Below are 18087 nucleotides of genomic sequence, written 5' to 3'. Positions count from 1 at the left end.
AATGCTCTGACCAGAATTAAAATGCAAAGACAAACAACAAGTGCTGTTTCAGATATAGCACACACACAACACACACACATACCCAATTGATCTGTTTCTGAAGGATTGAAATAATGATCGTGTTTGTGTCCACTCATCAGCTCATTTAATCTCAGCTTCACACACATTTCGCATTTAAACAGTTTATGATAATCAGGGTGCAAATGGCCAATCCAGGCTGACCTGTCTTATTACCATTTTGAACTCACTTTGATATAAAAATGAGTTCAGATTTTTTTTAACCCTTTTTTTTATCTGTGCTGTTCTGGTTACTACATAGCTCTTTTTAATGGTGATTCAGAAGCAAGCATCATGACGACCATGGAGCAGCTGCTGCTCCATCACATTAAGCCCCAGGTCCACCCCGGTCTAGACCCATTGCAGTTTGCGTACCAGGAAAAGGTGGACTCCATCCTCCACCTGCTCCATCGGACTCTCTCACACTTGGACAAGGGGAATGCTGCTGTGAGGATCGTGTTTTTTGACTTCTCCAGCGCATTCAACACCATCCAGCCCCTAGTGCTGAGAGACAAGCTAATAGAGATGGGAGTGGACTCACAAGGTTGGGGAACTGCACGTAGCAATGGAGCACCGCAGGGTACTGTGCTCTCCCCTGTCCTATTCACCCTGTATACCTTGGACTTTAAGTACAGTACAGAGTCATGTCATATGCAGAAGTTCTCAGATGACACTGCGATTGTGGGGTGTGTCAGGGATGGACAAGAGCAGGAGTACAAGAATCTGGTGAACAACATCGTCTCATGGTGCGGAGCGAACCACCTTCGGATCAATACTGCTAAAACCAAGTAGATGGTAGTGGATTTCTTTAGGTCCAGGCACCACCTGCAGTCCGTAACGGGCAGTGTTTGGAGGTGGTTCAGACCTATAATTATCTGAGTCTACATCTGGATCACATACTGGACGGGTGGGCTAATATAGACTCAGTATACAAAAAAGGTCAGAGCCGTCTCTATTTCCTCAGGAGGCTAAGGTCGTTTAATATCTGCCAGAAGCTGCTGGACATGTTCTAACAGACTATCTCTGCCAGTGCCCTTTTCTACGCTGTGGTGTGCTGGGGAGGCAGCACTAAGAAGAAGGGCACATTGCATCTGGACAAAGTAATACAGAAGGCAGGCTCTGTGGTAGGGGCAGAGCTGGAGTCCCTGACGTCAGTGGCAGATGCAAGGACCTTGAATAAAATCCGGTCCATCGTGAACAATGTCCACCACCCTCTATACGACACCGTAGTCAGGCAAAGAAGCTTGTTCAATGACAGGCTGCTGTCTCTGTCCTGCCCCTCAGGCCACACGACTCTACAACGCCTCCCTCATCTATCTAATCAAGTTCCTATGTCTATTTAATCATTTGTGTTGTTTCCTTCTAATGTAATGTGGATAAATGTCATCTCCCCAGCATTTTCAAATCAACATTCAGCTTCAATACTGTTTACAATATGTGTAAAAGAAAAATAAGTAGTAATACATTACTTTTCCTAGTCTGTCCTTTATCCAGAGGCATTTTGGTTTTCACCTGTTTTCAACCCCTTGGAAATACGACACAGGGCTGTAAGGTTTCAGACTCATTTACTTTTGAACATTTATGCCAGACTACACCCGTTTTTTAATGTCACATAGACAAGAGAGATGAGGTTTTGTAGCGCTTGCTTCCGTAACGGCTCCATAACACGTCCTTGTAAAGGTTCCTCCCTTATCCATGGTATGGAACGCTCATTTATACTTATTCCAATTTTTAACTGTAGTTTCAATATATTGGTCTTTGGGATATGGCCTTGTGGGGACTGGTGCTTATTAAAGGCTGCTGAAAAACTGAAATACAGTAAAAACAGGTGGGACAAATGGAATGAAAAGCACAACATTCTGCCAATTATGGTTAATTTGCATGGTTGGATTTAAAGTATTAGCACAAATGTGAATTTGAATTACTCTTTCCTACTCCTGGCACAGATCATTGAGTCTGGTGTTTCACTTAAGCTTTGTACCAGTGTTTTTTGAGGTTTTTTTTCAACCGTAAAACCTCTAAAACACAGTATTGCCTTTATGTGCACTCTCAAGCATTTTAATTTGTCTCTCCTCTTAGGTGCGTGTGGTGGTGGAGAGTCCTGACTGGCTGGCAGTGGTTCCATACTGGGCCACGTGGCCCTACCAGACATTGCTGTTACCACGACGACATGTCCTCAGAATCAATGACCTGACACCAGAGGAGAGGGAGGGTGAGTGTTTGTGTGTGTGGGTAAAGATACTGACAGAGTGAGTGACTGAGAGCGCGATAAGGCAATTTGGAGCAGTCTGAGGGGACTCTGCAACTCAGTGAAGAACTGGTTTGATTCCAGGTATGTCACATGTTCATTTACCCAGAAGAAGAAGCACTTCAGGCACTTTTGCACACTTGAAATTTAAAGGTGAATTTAGTGTTTATGTACAGTATATAATTGTAAAAAACTTTACACAATTACTTAATCTAAATCTCAGCGCACAATAACATAATGCATCTCCATAACATGTCCGGAGTGACCACTTGTGATCGGATCTCACTTTCCTGCTACACGTCCAAAGAACCACTGACATATTTGTTTTCATTAGCAAAGACTAAATCTGTAATGGGAAGCAACAATGCACATCCTGTGCTTAGTGCACTGGAAGTTGAAGAAATAAAAACGATGCAACCTGCGTCTTATGCAGATGTTTGATGCACTCTTACGATATCTCTACGGGCTCAGAAGTCCTGGACAAACCTATAGTTGCTAGTAAAACTACGTCACAAGGCATCTTCAATTCTTCTTGGATCCAAGACACATGCCAGTGGCAGGTATCAGCATGGCCTTCGTATTGTTATCATATTTGGGCCAGTTGTAATTATTAAGCAGCTATAATCAATGATATCATTCGAGTTAAAGGATGTAAAGTGAAATTTATGGTGTGGATGTATTTTCCACCGTTTGTCTCTCTGGTCTGTTAGACTTTTATGATAGCCAGAACTCCTTCCATAGCAGGGAGAACAGGATGTTCTCCAGCAGCGTCTTTGGCTCCCCGTTAAATGTATTACTTTCACGACTCTGCTTTGCATCTTTAATGCCCTCCCTCACCTCGCACATTTGAACTCCTTCATATCAAAACGCCCTCCTGCACTCTCAGATCCTCTTCAACCATCCATCTCCGGTACACCGTGTGCCCACTGATCACCGTGGGGTCAAGAGTCTTCAATCATTCTTCTGCATCTGGAACTCCCACATGACATTTGCATTCTTCTTCTTCTTTCTCTACCCACAAACCTGAATTGATTTTTTCGCAAATCACCAACTTCTCATTCTATATATTGTCTTTGTTTGATTTATGTTTTGACATAATTCAGTTGTCCTTGAATCCTTTAAAGACGCCCATAAATCAAATGTATTATTATTTTATTTTTAATTTCCCCCAAAAAAATGAATTTCTCCTTTTACATTTTTCTCTCATTTTTATTTTTTTTTTGTTTAATTTTTACATCCCATCTGTTTGTCTCCCCTTCCTCGTGTCATTCAGTATTAACAATACTCCCTAACAAATTTCTTCTTTCTCCCTCCTGTTGTCTCCTTTTTATCTCTGTCTGTCTTGCTGTTTATCAGGTCTGGCTGTCATTATGAAGCGACTGCTGACCAAATATGACAATCTGTTTGAAGTCTCTTTTCCCTACTCCATGGGCTGGCACGGTAAGAAAAAAAAGGAGAGCGGGGGTGGTTAAAAAGAAAAAGGTTTTGTTTTGAATGTGTTTGAAGTCTTTTTTTTTTTTCCTCCTCCTGTAGAGCGGTGGAAGAGAGTGAGGGACAGATGGTATGAAAGATTAAAGATAATTTTAGTCTAAACGCAGGAAAATTTGTGGGTGGATTAGTGGACTGGCACTCAAGTGTACTGCTACAAACTGGATTCTGTTCACATATCGGTCCAGCGTTGAGCTCATGCGCTATAGCTGATGTGAAATGTAAAAACAAAAAAAAGAGCTCCTCTCACAGTAGTTTGAGGGAGGCCTGTTCATTTGTGACGGTTATCTGCACATCTTAGTCACGATCTCTGGGATGATTTTAAAAGTCTGCTAATGCTAGACCAAATTAAACACGAAATGAGAACTGACATGGAGGAGATAGGTCCATTAATATTCCGTCTCACATTAAGTTTTTTGTGACAGTCCCACACCCTGCAGGTTTTTAATACACTGAATCCCTTAATCTCTTCTATTTCCACTTCTCCATATGCCTCATATCCCGCATCTATTACTTTTACGACACAAGCATCAGAAAAGATGCCACTTCTCACCTTTCTCTTTATGCCCTTCTCATTCATGCCTCTCTCTCTTTCTATCTCCTATTCATTTCCTCCATCTTATTATACTTTACCATTTCTTCCCCTATATGCTCATCTCTCTGTCACTTTCTTCTTCCTTCCCTTTCTCCTTGAAGTCGGCGTGCACCCTGTGACATGCGTTTTTGCATGCAGAAGGCTCCTCTTCCAAACCTTCCACCAATTTCCTTGTTTCATCAGTCTCCTCTCTGAAATATAATTTCCCAAGCACACATGTCGTGCGGCAACACAAATATCACATATGAATATTTATTAGCCTTTCCAGTGTCCTGGCAAAGATGTATGTGAGGTAAGGTGCATTTTGTTCATGTTAGATAACTTGTTGCATTTCAGTCATTTCTTCTCTAAGAAATTACACGTGAAAGTCTCGGCTTTGATGTCACCCACTTACTTACAGCATTACCACTTCAGTCCACAATCTCAGACACACTGGAATATTTAAGGCCTTAAGAATGTTCTCTCTTACGTAAAGCAGTAGTGCTCACAGGTAAAGAGCACTCACTCGTGCTGTAATTCCAGGCTTTTACAGCAGATAAAGTAGCTCAGAGAAACCGGAGCTGTTCTTTTGCATATTTAAATGATAAAGTGGTCAAGAGTTTATAGAGAGCTGCTCTGACTGAACTGATGTCTTTAATTTAATCTTATGTAACATTTTAACATTGAAATTAGGTTCTATTAAACCAGATATGGTTGCATTTAGTTACATAAACCTCAATTTCTTATTTTCTTGGCCACTTGGGGGCAGTATAATAAGCTCTAAACCAGGTTTGCCCACACTTTTTTGGCTTGCGGTCTACTTCTACATGGCCAAGTCAACGTTATCTACCTACATATACCTACCCTAAGTCATATTAATTATTGCTACAGTGGTAAAATCCCTATCCATCTTTGTTTTTATTATTCTAAGACCTTTGTAAAAATAGTGCTGTCCCTTTAAGTCTTGAGTTGTTGTTGACATTGCACTTGGAAATTTGTCTTGCTGTTCGTCTTGGAGGTGCAACAGACAAATGATAGACTAACATCTAAAACATTTTTTCAATGGCACGTGATCGACCCTTCGCGATCTACGTATTGGCCAACCCTGCACTAAATAGGATAAGATATGTAGCAACATTTGGAGTGTTGTATTTTTCATCAGATAAAGGTAAGGTAAAGGTAAAGTGCTTTATTTGTCATTATACAATGAAATTGCATGGTTGGATGGAGCCACTGCGACAGAGCGCGCCACCACTGTGGGCCAACCCGACCCGGCGCCTAGCATCCATGTTTTTTGATGAATGAAGATGAATGTTATCCAATATTAACTTATCTTTTAGCTCTGTTTTTGGCTTCCACCAACCTGCGATAATGAGTCTTTTTAACTCCATATCTCTATTCCATTTGGTAAAGGTCATATATGCATATGAACTTCACCATGGTGAAGTGTACAACGCCTTTTCAGTCTTCTCTGATTTTTACCCTATTTGAATGATGTTATTTGCGTGTGTGTCTGTTTTCTTGCATATATGTTTTTGGAGGAGAAAATTCCCCCCAAATCCAACACACACATCAGCAACAGAAGAGGTTGATGACTTCTTGCAGAAACAACGTGTATGAGCACACATTTGCTGATGAGGGAGGATGGCCTTGGTTCCCTTTGTATAAGGTTGTGGTTTGGGTTAAAAAGGACCCTTTCTAAATGTTACAAGGCAAACTTGTTCGAACTGCGTCAGACTTATCTTATGGGCTACCATGGTGATCAGTCCCACTCAAACCAGGAGATTTATCACTCGCTTATTCACATTACCACTGGAGGATTCACAGCTGAGTAAACATTAGTTATTTTCTAAAAATTCAATCACTGCTGTTGTTTCTTGTAGAAAAATAGATTTTTAGTGTTAATACCTGCATTATTAAGTGATTATAATACAATCAAACATCGCAGCATTGGTGAAGAAACTTCTTTTTACAGTACTTGTGATGCAGATACATTTACGTCATTCTAAAAACCTCTATTCAGTGTTTTCTGCAGTTTTATATCTTGAATATGTTTAATACGTTTTTAAATTATGCGTCTTGGTGCTGCACCCATCTTCAAGTATGTCCCATTATGCATAAGAGGAATGAAAGAGCCAGTAACGATAGAGACAGAGAGTGAATAAGCATATGCAGGGAAATGTCACCTTTGTAACAAGGGCCAAATTACATTTCATTTTGACAAAACTTGCAGAATGCCGCTGCCGCTGCCGTGGAGATGCAATTTGCACAAACCCCCAAGTTTTAGACAGAAGGGTGTTTGCTTTCAAGACATCTCTTTTTCTTCAAGTAAGGCTCAAGTGCAGATGCTGGCTGATGTTTACCTGTCCCGAGACGGTGAAGGAACTGTTCGCTGAGAGAAGTCAGAGAAGCACCTTGCATCGGGTTCAAACTGGAACAGAGGTTAGCCGAGTGCAGCGATGCGATGAGGTGACGAATGACAGAAAGGAGAGCAGTGTCACCATGGCTGAGTGGTCAGAGGGATTCTTGTTTAAGCTAAAGGGTGCAGGTTCAATCTCTGCACCGGCTGTGTCCTGTGAGTTGTTTCAGTTTAAGGAAATCTCACTGCTCACTGACTATTATCGACACAATTTTATTTACTTTTTTACAGGCACATTCTTTTCACAATGAAGTGCAATAGGTTTAGTGACAATTTAACAGTGTTATAGGGTCGAAATCTTTCCATTATGCTCTGCTGTTCTTAGGGTTCACCAAATATAAAACACTAAATTCTATACATACCACACTTTATGTCTGTGCATGTGCAATATTTCTTTGAGCTGATTGAAATCATTTTAATTAGAGATTCAAGCTTAAATAAAATGATCTGCCCCAAAACATCAATCGGAATATTTCATTTTTGACTGGTGCCGAGTAGTTCAGCACCCTGTGGAGCGTTGAATTGGCTGGAAATATAACAGAAGGAGAAGAAGAGGCTTTTGTTGTTGACAGCACTGAGCTGAATACATTTTTAGAAAAAAAGATGACCAAGATGGACCGAAAGAGTCCCACTTCTTAATTGGCACTGCCCACATCAATTGTAGCTTTGTTCCTCACTTTAAACCCTTAACTAAGAACTAAAATCCCTCTCATCCGTTTGAAAATTCCCTCCAATGTCCTGACTCAGGCTTGTTATATGAGTAATTTTTCCTGATTTATTTGTTTGGGTCGTTATTGTGAACATGTTGCAGCCTTACAGAGACAGAAGAGTGTTTTTCCTACAGGCTTGTCCATTTATATTCTCCATGTCTCCAAGTTGTTTGTTCCATTTTCCATTAGGAGCCCAATGCCAACGAGGTGCGTACTGTTGTCTGACCAATAACAACCAAACCGCAAGGTTGAAACGTATCTCGTCTAATTTATTCCACAGCTTCATAGTCAAGATGTAACTCATATAAATTTAATAGCTTCAGAGAGCCAATTTTCAAAATGAGCTCTATATTTTTCAGACCGGCCACCTGGGTCGGTGTCATGCTGCTGTCAATCTGTTTTCCCTCCAAAAGAAGGGGCACTCAGAACAAGGCAGTCCACATGAAAGATGGTTTATAAAAAGAGAGATGATACACTGCCACCCTAACTGCAGAGCGGCAGAAAGGACAGAGGGCATGGGAGGACACGGCCATCGCCCCACTTTCTTCTTCTCATTTTATCAGATGTCAAATCTTTGAAGCAAATCTCAGTCTACAGTTCCCTGTGTTGAAAGCTTATGCACATCTAATGTTTTGGCCTTAATCTTCTAGTCTGTTTTATTTCTTAGAAACGTATAAATTCATGTTCCAGCAAGGTGCTGAAGGCTATAAACGTCGTTTTGCCTCATTTGAGGCCAACAGAATGTGCCAAAATGAATAAGTGAGCACATCTGCCGAAGACATTTTAAGGAATTTCGAGTTAGATTTCACTTAAACTCACAATTAATAATGCGTTAATATATTGCCAATGAGCTTGCACACAGTTATATACTACTGCAAAAACAGTATTACAGATCACTCATGCCTCGTTCACACTATGTCTCTATTTGGAGATGTCAGAGAACACAGACACATCTGATAATTTGTGAGATGTTACAGTTGGGTTCAAAACAGAACAAAGACTGAGAGGAAAGTGTTAAGAACTCAATGTCATAAGAAGAGAGACAGAACAAGAGAGCAACAAAAGTTGATAACAAATGTATTAGTTTCAACTTAATCAGTCTATAAAATTATTATTAGTTTACCTGTTAAAAAATCTGATCTCACAGTAAACAACTGTGTTAACATAGTATTTCTTTGACCCAATGACAATCTTCCTGATGTTCTGAGATTGCAACTCAACGGCTAAATAAAACGGTCTGATACGATATACAGTACGCCTTAACTCGCCACAAAACATTAATCAGGATGTAATTTTTCTGACTTGTGCAAAGTGGATCTGTTGAATCTAAAATTTCCAGTGTTGCCGCCTGCATCGATTCTGGCTTTGTTCTCTCTTTCGGACACGTGAACACCTCGTTTTGGTACCTCCGTGTTCCTGTCCTTCCTGGAAACTCATTACATCATCCAGTGTTTACCCCAGTTGACTCAAACGTGGGCAGGGAGGGCGTATTTATTTCCCCCACGGCGAATCGATCGGATCAAACGTTTACAGATTTTTAAAAGTTTACACCAGCCATTTAAGTACAATTCAAAACTTCTTCCAGGCGGACCAGTCTTTTCCGACTCCGGTGGTTACATGCTATGACTGGGCTATTACTTTAATTATTAACAGAATACAAGATTCCGTTTAAATTTAGTCACTGCTGATATTTTCCAACATATCTGAGCAAGCAGACATTTTACCCGTAAGGAAAAATAGAATATTTGGATCTGTAAATTATTAATATTAACTGCCAAAAGTAGTCATTATCCTGAGATAACCCCCAAATGGATACCTAATCCACCAAATCATCCAAATGACTTGACCGCTAGTGTTTTATATTGTGCGTCTTGAAGCTTCTATATAAACAGCCTCTTTAAATGGTACACAGGCTTTCAAAATAATGGTGTTGTATTAATCTCATCAAATGGAATTAGGGTGATAAACACACCTCGGATTATTGGTGAGTGTGGCTCTGTCTTTTCCAGTGTGCCTTGCACCTTTTCAGCCGATTCAGCGTGTTGAGTCAGAGATCTCTCTAATTGGAAGTTAAGCTTTGAGAAAGCACCGCACAAGAAGAAAAAAGAAGTGATGAAAGTGCACAAAACTAAGAAGTTCAAAGGGTACACGGAAGGCTTTTCTCATTTTACATCTTTATCTAATGCGAACATTCAAATATGCAAACATTTTCACGGTTGCCTTATCATTAAGAATGATTGACTGATTCAGGTTAGGCCAGCTTTGTGCGACCGTTTGTAGCTCTTCTTAGGTTCCTAGCATCTTGTTACTTCCAGTCATTTCCTTTCCCGCAGGCAAGAATATATGTCCCAGCTGGCTGTTGACCGTAGTTATTGTAGTGTGTACAAGGGCAACCTTTTGGTCCGCACGCAGCCAGTGCGAGGCGACAGTCCGCTTTTGTTGCCACCACTTCTTTGAAGTTGGTTTGGGAAAAGAGATAAACCCGATTTGCTGTAGTGTGTTAACACACTTTGTCACATATAGCGTAGACATACTGCACACACGCACCACCTGATTTTGGAACGCACACTCTTATCCACACTCACATACAAACACGTACATAGAGACACAGAAACTTATACTTAGAGGCAGTGGAGTCACCTGGGAAATCATGGATTGCATGCACTACCTGTTCATTCCTTCAGGGAGAATATACACAACACATCACAGACAATATTAAGGCTGGGTGAAGGACCATAGGACACAGAGACAGGATGATAGATATGTAGAGGGTACAGTGACGGTAGGTCCCCACAATGAATGAACATCCTGGAAATATGATATTAGTATAAAATCAATCCGTTACACATGTTATGTATGTTATGCATGATATGACTTCTACCCCTCTAAAATATACAACGTCATGTATATTCTGAAATAATGCACATACGCTCACACACGTGCAGCAGAACAAATGCGCCCAAAGACAATTTAAAGCTGGGTAATTGTCCACTAATAGCAGCATCCGTCTCTATTCAGTCTTTATCTGGATGCTCCAGGCTTTTCTTTGTTAGTCCCTTTCTTTCCCCCCATTCATTAGTTTCCTTTATGTCGCCCTCCTGTCATTTCTATTAGTGTCTGATCGGCTCCATTGTCAGGAAACTGACTCGAAAGAAAAAGCTTTCTTTGAGAATGCAACACCTCCACGGATTTTTTTAACTTATTGTGTGTGTGTTTTTTAATATACATATATATATATATATATATATATATATACACATTTATATATATGTATATGCCACTGCTGTTTCTCCTTCCCTAATCACTTCATTGACTTCCATTATGACAACAGAAGCTGTATCAATAATCAGCAAAACTGTATGTTTGGTTTCTTAATAACATTTACAGCATGTCTCATTTGAAATATTTCAATGTAGTGTACTGTACGGTGTGTGTAGTGCTGTTTAAAATCAAACACTACGTGTTATACAGGGAATGACATTTGACCATGTGAGCTACCAAGCTAAAGCTAGCTACAGACTGTTAAATGTACCCAGTACACATACTGATGATGAGTATAGTTGTACTATCGGAAACATTGTGCAGACTTTTGTGGTCACTGTTCCAACTGCAGGACCTGCGGCATCCTCGGCTGTCATTTTCACAAGTTTGAAAATTGGTTAATGGTGAATACTGAATCTGGGTGCTCGCAGTGCTCCTCATACTTTTCATTGTAGACAGAAGACCAGATTAGTTCAGTTGATGGACATGTTGTGAATGATTAAAAAGTGCCTCTGCCCACTGCAGAGCATCAATATGACAAAAGAAGTAGAAGCAGTTTTTCCTAGCTTTATTGACAACACTGAGACAGACCCATGTTTGCAGTGGTGCACCCCACACCGATTCCAGCTTTCTTCACCTTTCATTGTTTTGCTACCGCCATGTTTCTGTCCATCCCAGAAACTCAACACTTTTGTGTTCGCTGTTCCGACTGCAACACCTCCTGTGTATTCGGCTTTGGGGATGGGCATCATTACTGATTTCCTGATTTGATTCGATGTCGATTCATTTACAGATGTATCAGTTTCAAAACAATTTTACTTCAACCTAAACCTAATGTTGTCTTTGGTTCCAGAGATGTGTGGTATTTCTCAGCTCTTCTTTGTTGTCATCATTTTTAACATCATTGGGCTTTCAGGCCTGACGGTGCTCTCAGAGTTGTAGCATCTCCCCCACACATCTAATCTCATTGCGTGGTCTCACAATATTTGTAATGCAAAACGGGGTCTCGGGAGACCACAGAGAGATTTCTAACGAGAAGATGCAGGAAATTGTTTTTGAAAAAAAAATCATTTAGTGTCATTTCACAGCCAACTTTTTGACCATTGTAAATATAGAATCCGTGCACTCCCAATACACTGTATGCTGCCACACTTGTCATTATACACAGGAGACACAGGAGTAGATGAATACAGATCTGTGAGGACCATGGAAATGTTGTGAATGATATCTTTCACAATAACAGCTCCAAAAGCAACCTTTACACTTGCTGTTTTTTTGTTTGTTTTTTTTTGTCTCGTCAGAAAACCATGTTGTCCTTTTCATAAGACTTGGAAAATTAAGGCCATATTACCTACAATATAATCAAAGGCTGCTCTTTTAATTTACCTTGTCAGCTAACTGTGAAGAGGATGTCTGATGTGCAGCATAAAGGACTTAATGAGTGCAGGGCCTTGTCATGTCGTGTGGATGGCGGAGAGATAAATGTGCTTGTAGCGTCCTGCATTTTCCTAATTACCATTTTAGTGTTTGATTGTGCTGTCATTGGTATTTAGCTGTTCCCCAGTTTCACGGAGATATTAAGAAAATAAATATTCTGCAACATGCATGTGTTTTATCTGCCAGGAGCAGCCTGTGGACTAAACACTGTAGCTTCATTAATTTGCTGAGATTGGTGACAAAAGACTACACATCCCAAACTACTGAAGAGATTTTCTATGAATTTCATTCTATCTCTTCTTCTTTGCTGCCTTCCCATTTTTCCTTCCCTTGCTCTCTGTCATATCATTCTCTTCACTGTTCTGCATCTTCTTTTTCACCACATTTTCACTTTCCACATTTCTCTCCCCTTTTTCTCATCTGTTCTGACCATCACTTTCTCTTTGTCTTCTTCTCCTCTCACTCCGTCACCTTTCCTTTCCTTTCTTTCCTGCTGCTTTGAGTTAAATGTGAGCTGCTGGAATGAGGAAAAATGTTATACTGCAGTAAATAGTCTGAAACCTATTTATTTTAGCATCCAATAAGCCCTTACTTTGATGTCGAAAGATCAGCTGGAAGGCCTCTTTCTCCTCCTTTAACCACTCTTCCTCATTTTAAGCGGCCTCTTGCTGAGCAGTTACATCTCCTTCTCTACTCCTTCTCTACATGCAGCACCGTCCTCCTCCAGTCTTGATCCCTGCGAGACATCTCTTTGAGGCTCCCCTCCAAAGCCTCACAATGTTCCTTGTACTGTTCCTCCCTCCTCCTCAGCTCTTTTTCTGTTTTAGTGAGGAGGTCCAGGGTCACTACATTTGCTTTAATGCAAGCCCTGCGTTTTTCTGTGACCTTTTTAAGAAGCTCATCTTTTAGTTTGAGCCCATCCTCTTCCTCTTCCTCACCTCCCCCCTCTGTCCATCTTCAAGGAGGACAGTCACCTTGAAAGCTAACTTTCTGATGGTGTCTTAGAGGGTATCTGTCTTTTAGTTATTGAGCGACTGAGGTTGGAGGGGGCTCATCAGCGTGTTGCATGTTGAATGCAGTGGGTCTGCAGTGATGCGGGAAACAAAAAGTCGCACCAAACTGCTGAAATAAATCTTCTAGACAATTTAGTTTTCAAAGCTTTCGACCAAATATAAAGACATAATACAAACGATGTTTTGCCTTCACCTCAAAGGAGACAATCCTACCAAGACTTTAGCTGGATTTATCGCCCATGTCAGCACGTTGTGAATTTACAAGGGGATGCAGTGTAGCTGGGAGTAGCACTTGAAACCGCTATGTAGTTTCAGCATCCTTGGTGATTTACTATTGGTGTTTTGCAAATTAGCATCCACTTGTTCCTTGAGATTTCTGAGCTGTAATTTTGAGCAAGGGCAGCGAGACTTGTTCTGGTGGTTGGGTGTCCAATAAGCACAGAAAAACTTCTTCGACGGGACCTAAAATATTCATGTTTTTTGAGAATAAGTAGCAAATAGTGACCCATATGCCCCCCAACAACAACAGTACTTAAAAAACCAGGGTCTCTCGCTACAATTTCTCTATCTTTTTGAAGGCTGCAGAGTTATGATTAGAATGAATGCTTCATTGTTGTTTCAAAGTTTCAGAACATAGACTTTATAAAGATAACTGCTCCTCAAACGTGAAGCCAAAGCAAGTAGAGCTCCCCCTGGTGACTGGCTGCAGTATAGGTCATAAGCTCCACCTCCTCCATGTTAGTGGATAGGACTTGGGGCAAACTAAAACACTGAAATACATGTCAAATATTTATTTTTTCAAGGATGGTTTCTTTCATTTTAGGTAGTTAATATAATGCGGAGGCACGTTCAAGTGGCAATTTTAGTTAGTTATACGCTATAGAAACAGGATGTGACATAATGGCAACTACCAACCGGTCTGTAAAGGAGCGTGGGACGTGGGAGAGTACAGAGAGAAAGAGAAGAGAAAGTGAAGTATATATTTCAACATTTCCTTGTAACTGGTGGAGGTAGAGCAGAGCTTAGTATGAATTAAATGAAAACTTGAGTGAGTGTCTGACTGAAGTGTGGGTGGATCATCATTATCACAGCTCTGAGTGGCTCCACTCTTGGGCCGTACTGCGCAGACTCTGGCTCCAAAGTTTCAAGATGGCGCCGCCAGTGTCCCTGGGAAAATAGCGTCAGTTTGGCCAATGCAAGGAAGCGGCGAGACGTTGTCCATATTTATACAGTCTGTGTTTCAGAACAAGATTAAAACGAGAGTATTTACTGACGTATTGTTATAAGGTTGTCGTTTAATCTCTGGTTTACCGTTTGGATTAGGTAGAAGTAAAAATGTTAGTTTGTGAAGTTTTTCTGATGGGACAACACACTTTATGAAATTTCAGCATTCTCCCAGGTGTCTCTTACTCACAGAACCCAAGGTTATTTATTTCGCCCTAACAATTATGAAGTTGTTTCTGATTAAATTTGGAAATATTTTCTCAGGTGAAAAGGTAGCCTGGGACTTTGGGGTTAAATGTGCATCAGTTTCCTCGAGCCTGATTATAAAGTATAATACAGAAACACATCACCTATACATGATTAAATATTTATTTTGGTTAAATATTCAAGTCAGATTCAATGTCTGCTAGTCACCCGTCTGTGTCTTGTTCCTATTTTAATTGCATCGCATTGTAATTACATTTGATCATTTGCAGGGCTGAATCAAATATAATATTCATTATTTATGACCGTGTTTATTCCATGGTTCCAGTCACACAAGGTTGTTCAGGACCTGTGAATATGTCAGTCTAAAAGCATTTCACGTGAGATATATAATGACTTTCAGAAACACCGTGGAGTTAAAAAAAAAAAAAAAGCGTGATTAAGACTTTAACTACCTCGACACACCTGGGTAAATTTTTTGCAGCCACCAACCAATGTGAACAATGCCTCTGATTGACTGGAGACTGGTTCTGTCTCCGTCTTTGTCAAATGTCTCCTCTCTGTCTTTCATCAGGGGCCCCAACTGGCTGCTATTTAAAAGAAGACAACTCTCACTGGCAGCTGCATGCTCACTACTACCCTCCTCTGCTGCGTTCAGCTACGGTTAAGAAGTTTATGGTGGGGTACGAGATGCTTGCCCAGGAGCAAAGGGACCTCACGCCTGAACAGGTCATACATTAATACATATATACACAATACAGAGACTGGTGTCATATGGATACTAATGTTATGGATTTGTAGAAAATGTTTGGAGAACTCTCGTCTCGTCTGTCCTGAAATCACAGCTGTCCTAGGAAGGACATGGAGAGAAAAAAAATGCTAAAAAAGGATGTATTTTCATGAGAGCTTGTCAAAAGAAATAATGCACATCTTTTCTTACACAGCCCATACATTTACCATACATCCACTGGTACCTGTAAAGCTTTCTAGACAATTGAGAATAAATTATTTCAACTTAGTATTAATATTTCTCTCCCTTACTGTATGTGAAACTCAAGTCTAGCCAGCACTGATTTAATGTCTTTCAATCAGAGGACAGTCTCACAATGTTTTTTCTCTCCACATCGCTTCCTGGTTTCCACAGTTCAATCTAAACTTAAATTGGATAATATTGTGACCTTTAGGAGGGTGATGTGTCTTTATTACTGCAGTAAAAAAGATCAGTTTAGATAAGCAGCTTGTGTCGTTACCGAGTAAAACCGTTAGCTTTACAGAACACTTAAAATAATGCGTCAGCAGGATTGTAATGGATTCACCCTCTGTTTAAATCTGTGTTCTTGTCTTAGGCTGCCGAGAAGCTGAGAAACCTCCCAGAGGAGCACTATAAAAGCAGAGCGAACCAGGAAACCAGAGGAGGAGGAAAATAAAAGTGAAAGTGCATTTCTTTGTGTTTAAAAAGTAGCGTAAAAAAAAAACACGTTAAAGTGCCTTCGCTGACACAGGGTTTCTGAGAGCTTCCTATCGACAGCATGCACGAGATATTTCTAAAACATTTGTGTGTGCACAAAGCTGGTACTGGGCTACTTGTAATTATGGACTTAAAACAAACTGTGACTAAACCCCTCATCTGTGTCTTAAAGGAGACAATGAGAGGACATTATTCTTTTGTTCCCTGATGTCCCATCTGTTAAAATTTATCCCAACTTTGTTTGAATAAATTCAACAAAAATGGTTTCTTTGCACAAAGACTCAATTGTGATTCAAATGAAAGATTTTGTTCCCCGTGTAAGTTTTTACATTAAAAGTGTGAGTGAGGTGAATGGGTTACAAACTATGCAGTGGTTCATTTTAACTGATGTCCTATCCATTGTTTAAATCAACACAGACCATACTGTCCTGAATTAACACTCAGTTTACTGCAACACTAATTCAGACGTGCAGGGGTGCATGCAAGCAAACTTTTCTTTTGGGGGTGCCATGTGAAAAAAATGAGAAACGGGTTCCACAGATGACTATCTTTATGCATATTTTGCAATTACAATCATAAAGCCCCTTAAACTTGCGAAGTCCCTATACAGTAAATGCTTCGACACCTCCTCAGCGCCGCCTTCTATCAACGCTATGACAGATTTTGCTAGTTTGGACTTCCTACAAGTCCAAACTGCCATGGGTAGGTAAGTTTATTTTGGAGACGTGTACGTACATCGTTGCTTGGGGCCCAGAGAACCGAGGATCACCACTGCGGACATAAACAGCGTTAGCATATTGCTAATAAACTTGGAACATTTCTAGAATTACGTCAGTTTTTTAAGTTAATGTACATCCTTATAATTGTAATTTAATATAAAGAAGAAAACAAAATAGTAAAATATTTCAGTAGCTTGATATAAGATAGCTGCAATGGACAAAACAATAGAACTGCCATGTCAGTATGACGCAATGCGATCTGTTCATTTGAAGATTTATTGGTTCATATAAATATTTTCCCTTCCAGACGTAGAGATAAAGTAGCTTTAGCTGTTTTTTTGTCCTGTCACTTACACTTGCAGTCGCTGTAAGAGGAGCGCCCAAGTGGTCTGTATGAACAGGAGTCCAGTTGCGGGGAACTATCAGAGGATGTGACTCTTTCAGTTCACAAGTCTTGACAGTTTGGAGGAGCTACTTTACAGCAGCAGCTCAAGAATAATTATGGAAGTCAGTCCAGGTAAACTGTCTCAATGCCAGCGTGGGATCTGTCTAACACGTGTGAGTACTTTAGTGTGACTAATAAAAATAAACAGAGCATGTAGAATTTACATTTATTACACACGGGCGTATGTGCATTCTAATTATTTTATTATAATCCTTTTGCTGTTGGTAGAAGGATTTAGGCAAGGAGATTAAAGGAATACTCTACTGTAACTAAACCCAGTGGGAATACTGAGAGACACTGCACTGGTATAATGTACTCACTGGAGAAGGGTCAGGACAGAGATGCTGTGAGCTGCTTGATGACTCCTGGATTCTCTACAACTGAATTAACTAAAGCAAGGTGAACATGTGCTTGTTTTTATCGGGTAATTGCATACAAATAAGAACACAAATTATACATCTGACGTGTCAAATGAGGTGTGAGCTCACTGTGGCAACAGTAGGTGGTAGTGTTGCTTAAAAAGTATGGAGGAGGACCTGAGCGTCTGACTGCGCACTGGTGCCATCAAATGTGTCCTTCTGATTTTGTCATTTAAACCAAAGGGTTCTATAAATACGCAGACTTCTTCTCCCTCAGTATGGCCATGACAAGGCAATGATCTATGCAGTAAATCAGTAAATTCATAGAAATATTTGAGCGAATCCCAGAAATACACTGGCAATATTAACCATTTATCATAGGGTTTGGATCCATGGTTGGAATTCACTGAGTTTAGGGTTGTGATTAGCTGACAGTTCTGATATGGTTAGGGGCTAGAGAT

At 40.3% G+C, this 18087-nt stretch overlaps 1 protein-coding gene across 2 annotated transcripts in view; it reads left to right on the top strand.

The window, feature by feature from the left end:
• The window catches only part of galt (galactose-1-phosphate uridylyltransferase), a 37572-nt gene extending 21167 nt beyond the window's left edge, over nt 1-16405 (top strand). Inside the window, exons 8-11 of one of the 2 annotated variants that reach the window (XM_084571634.1) lie at nt 2137-2269; nt 3662-3745; nt 15210-15364; nt 15982-16405. In XM_084571634.1, the coding sequence (XP_084427760.1) occupies nt 2137-2269; nt 3662-3745; nt 15210-15364; nt 15982-16062 (453 nt within the window). In that variant the 3' untranslated portion in view covers nt 16063-16405. Of the gene's footprint in view, nt 1-2136; nt 2270-3661; nt 3746-6696; nt 7107-15209; nt 15365-15981 lie in introns of those variants that run through there. The other variant, XM_084571633.1, reaches the window with a different exon arrangement.
• Nucleotides 16406-18087: the final 1682 nt, after the last annotated feature.

The sequence above is a fragment of the Chelon labrosus genome (assembly GCF_963514085.1).
Source record: "Chelon labrosus genome assembly, chromosome: 22".
Classification (NCBI taxonomy): Eukaryota; Metazoa; Chordata; class Actinopteri; order Mugiliformes; family Mugilidae; genus Chelon; species Chelon labrosus.
This window is presented reverse-complemented; position numbering and strand designations above follow the sequence as displayed.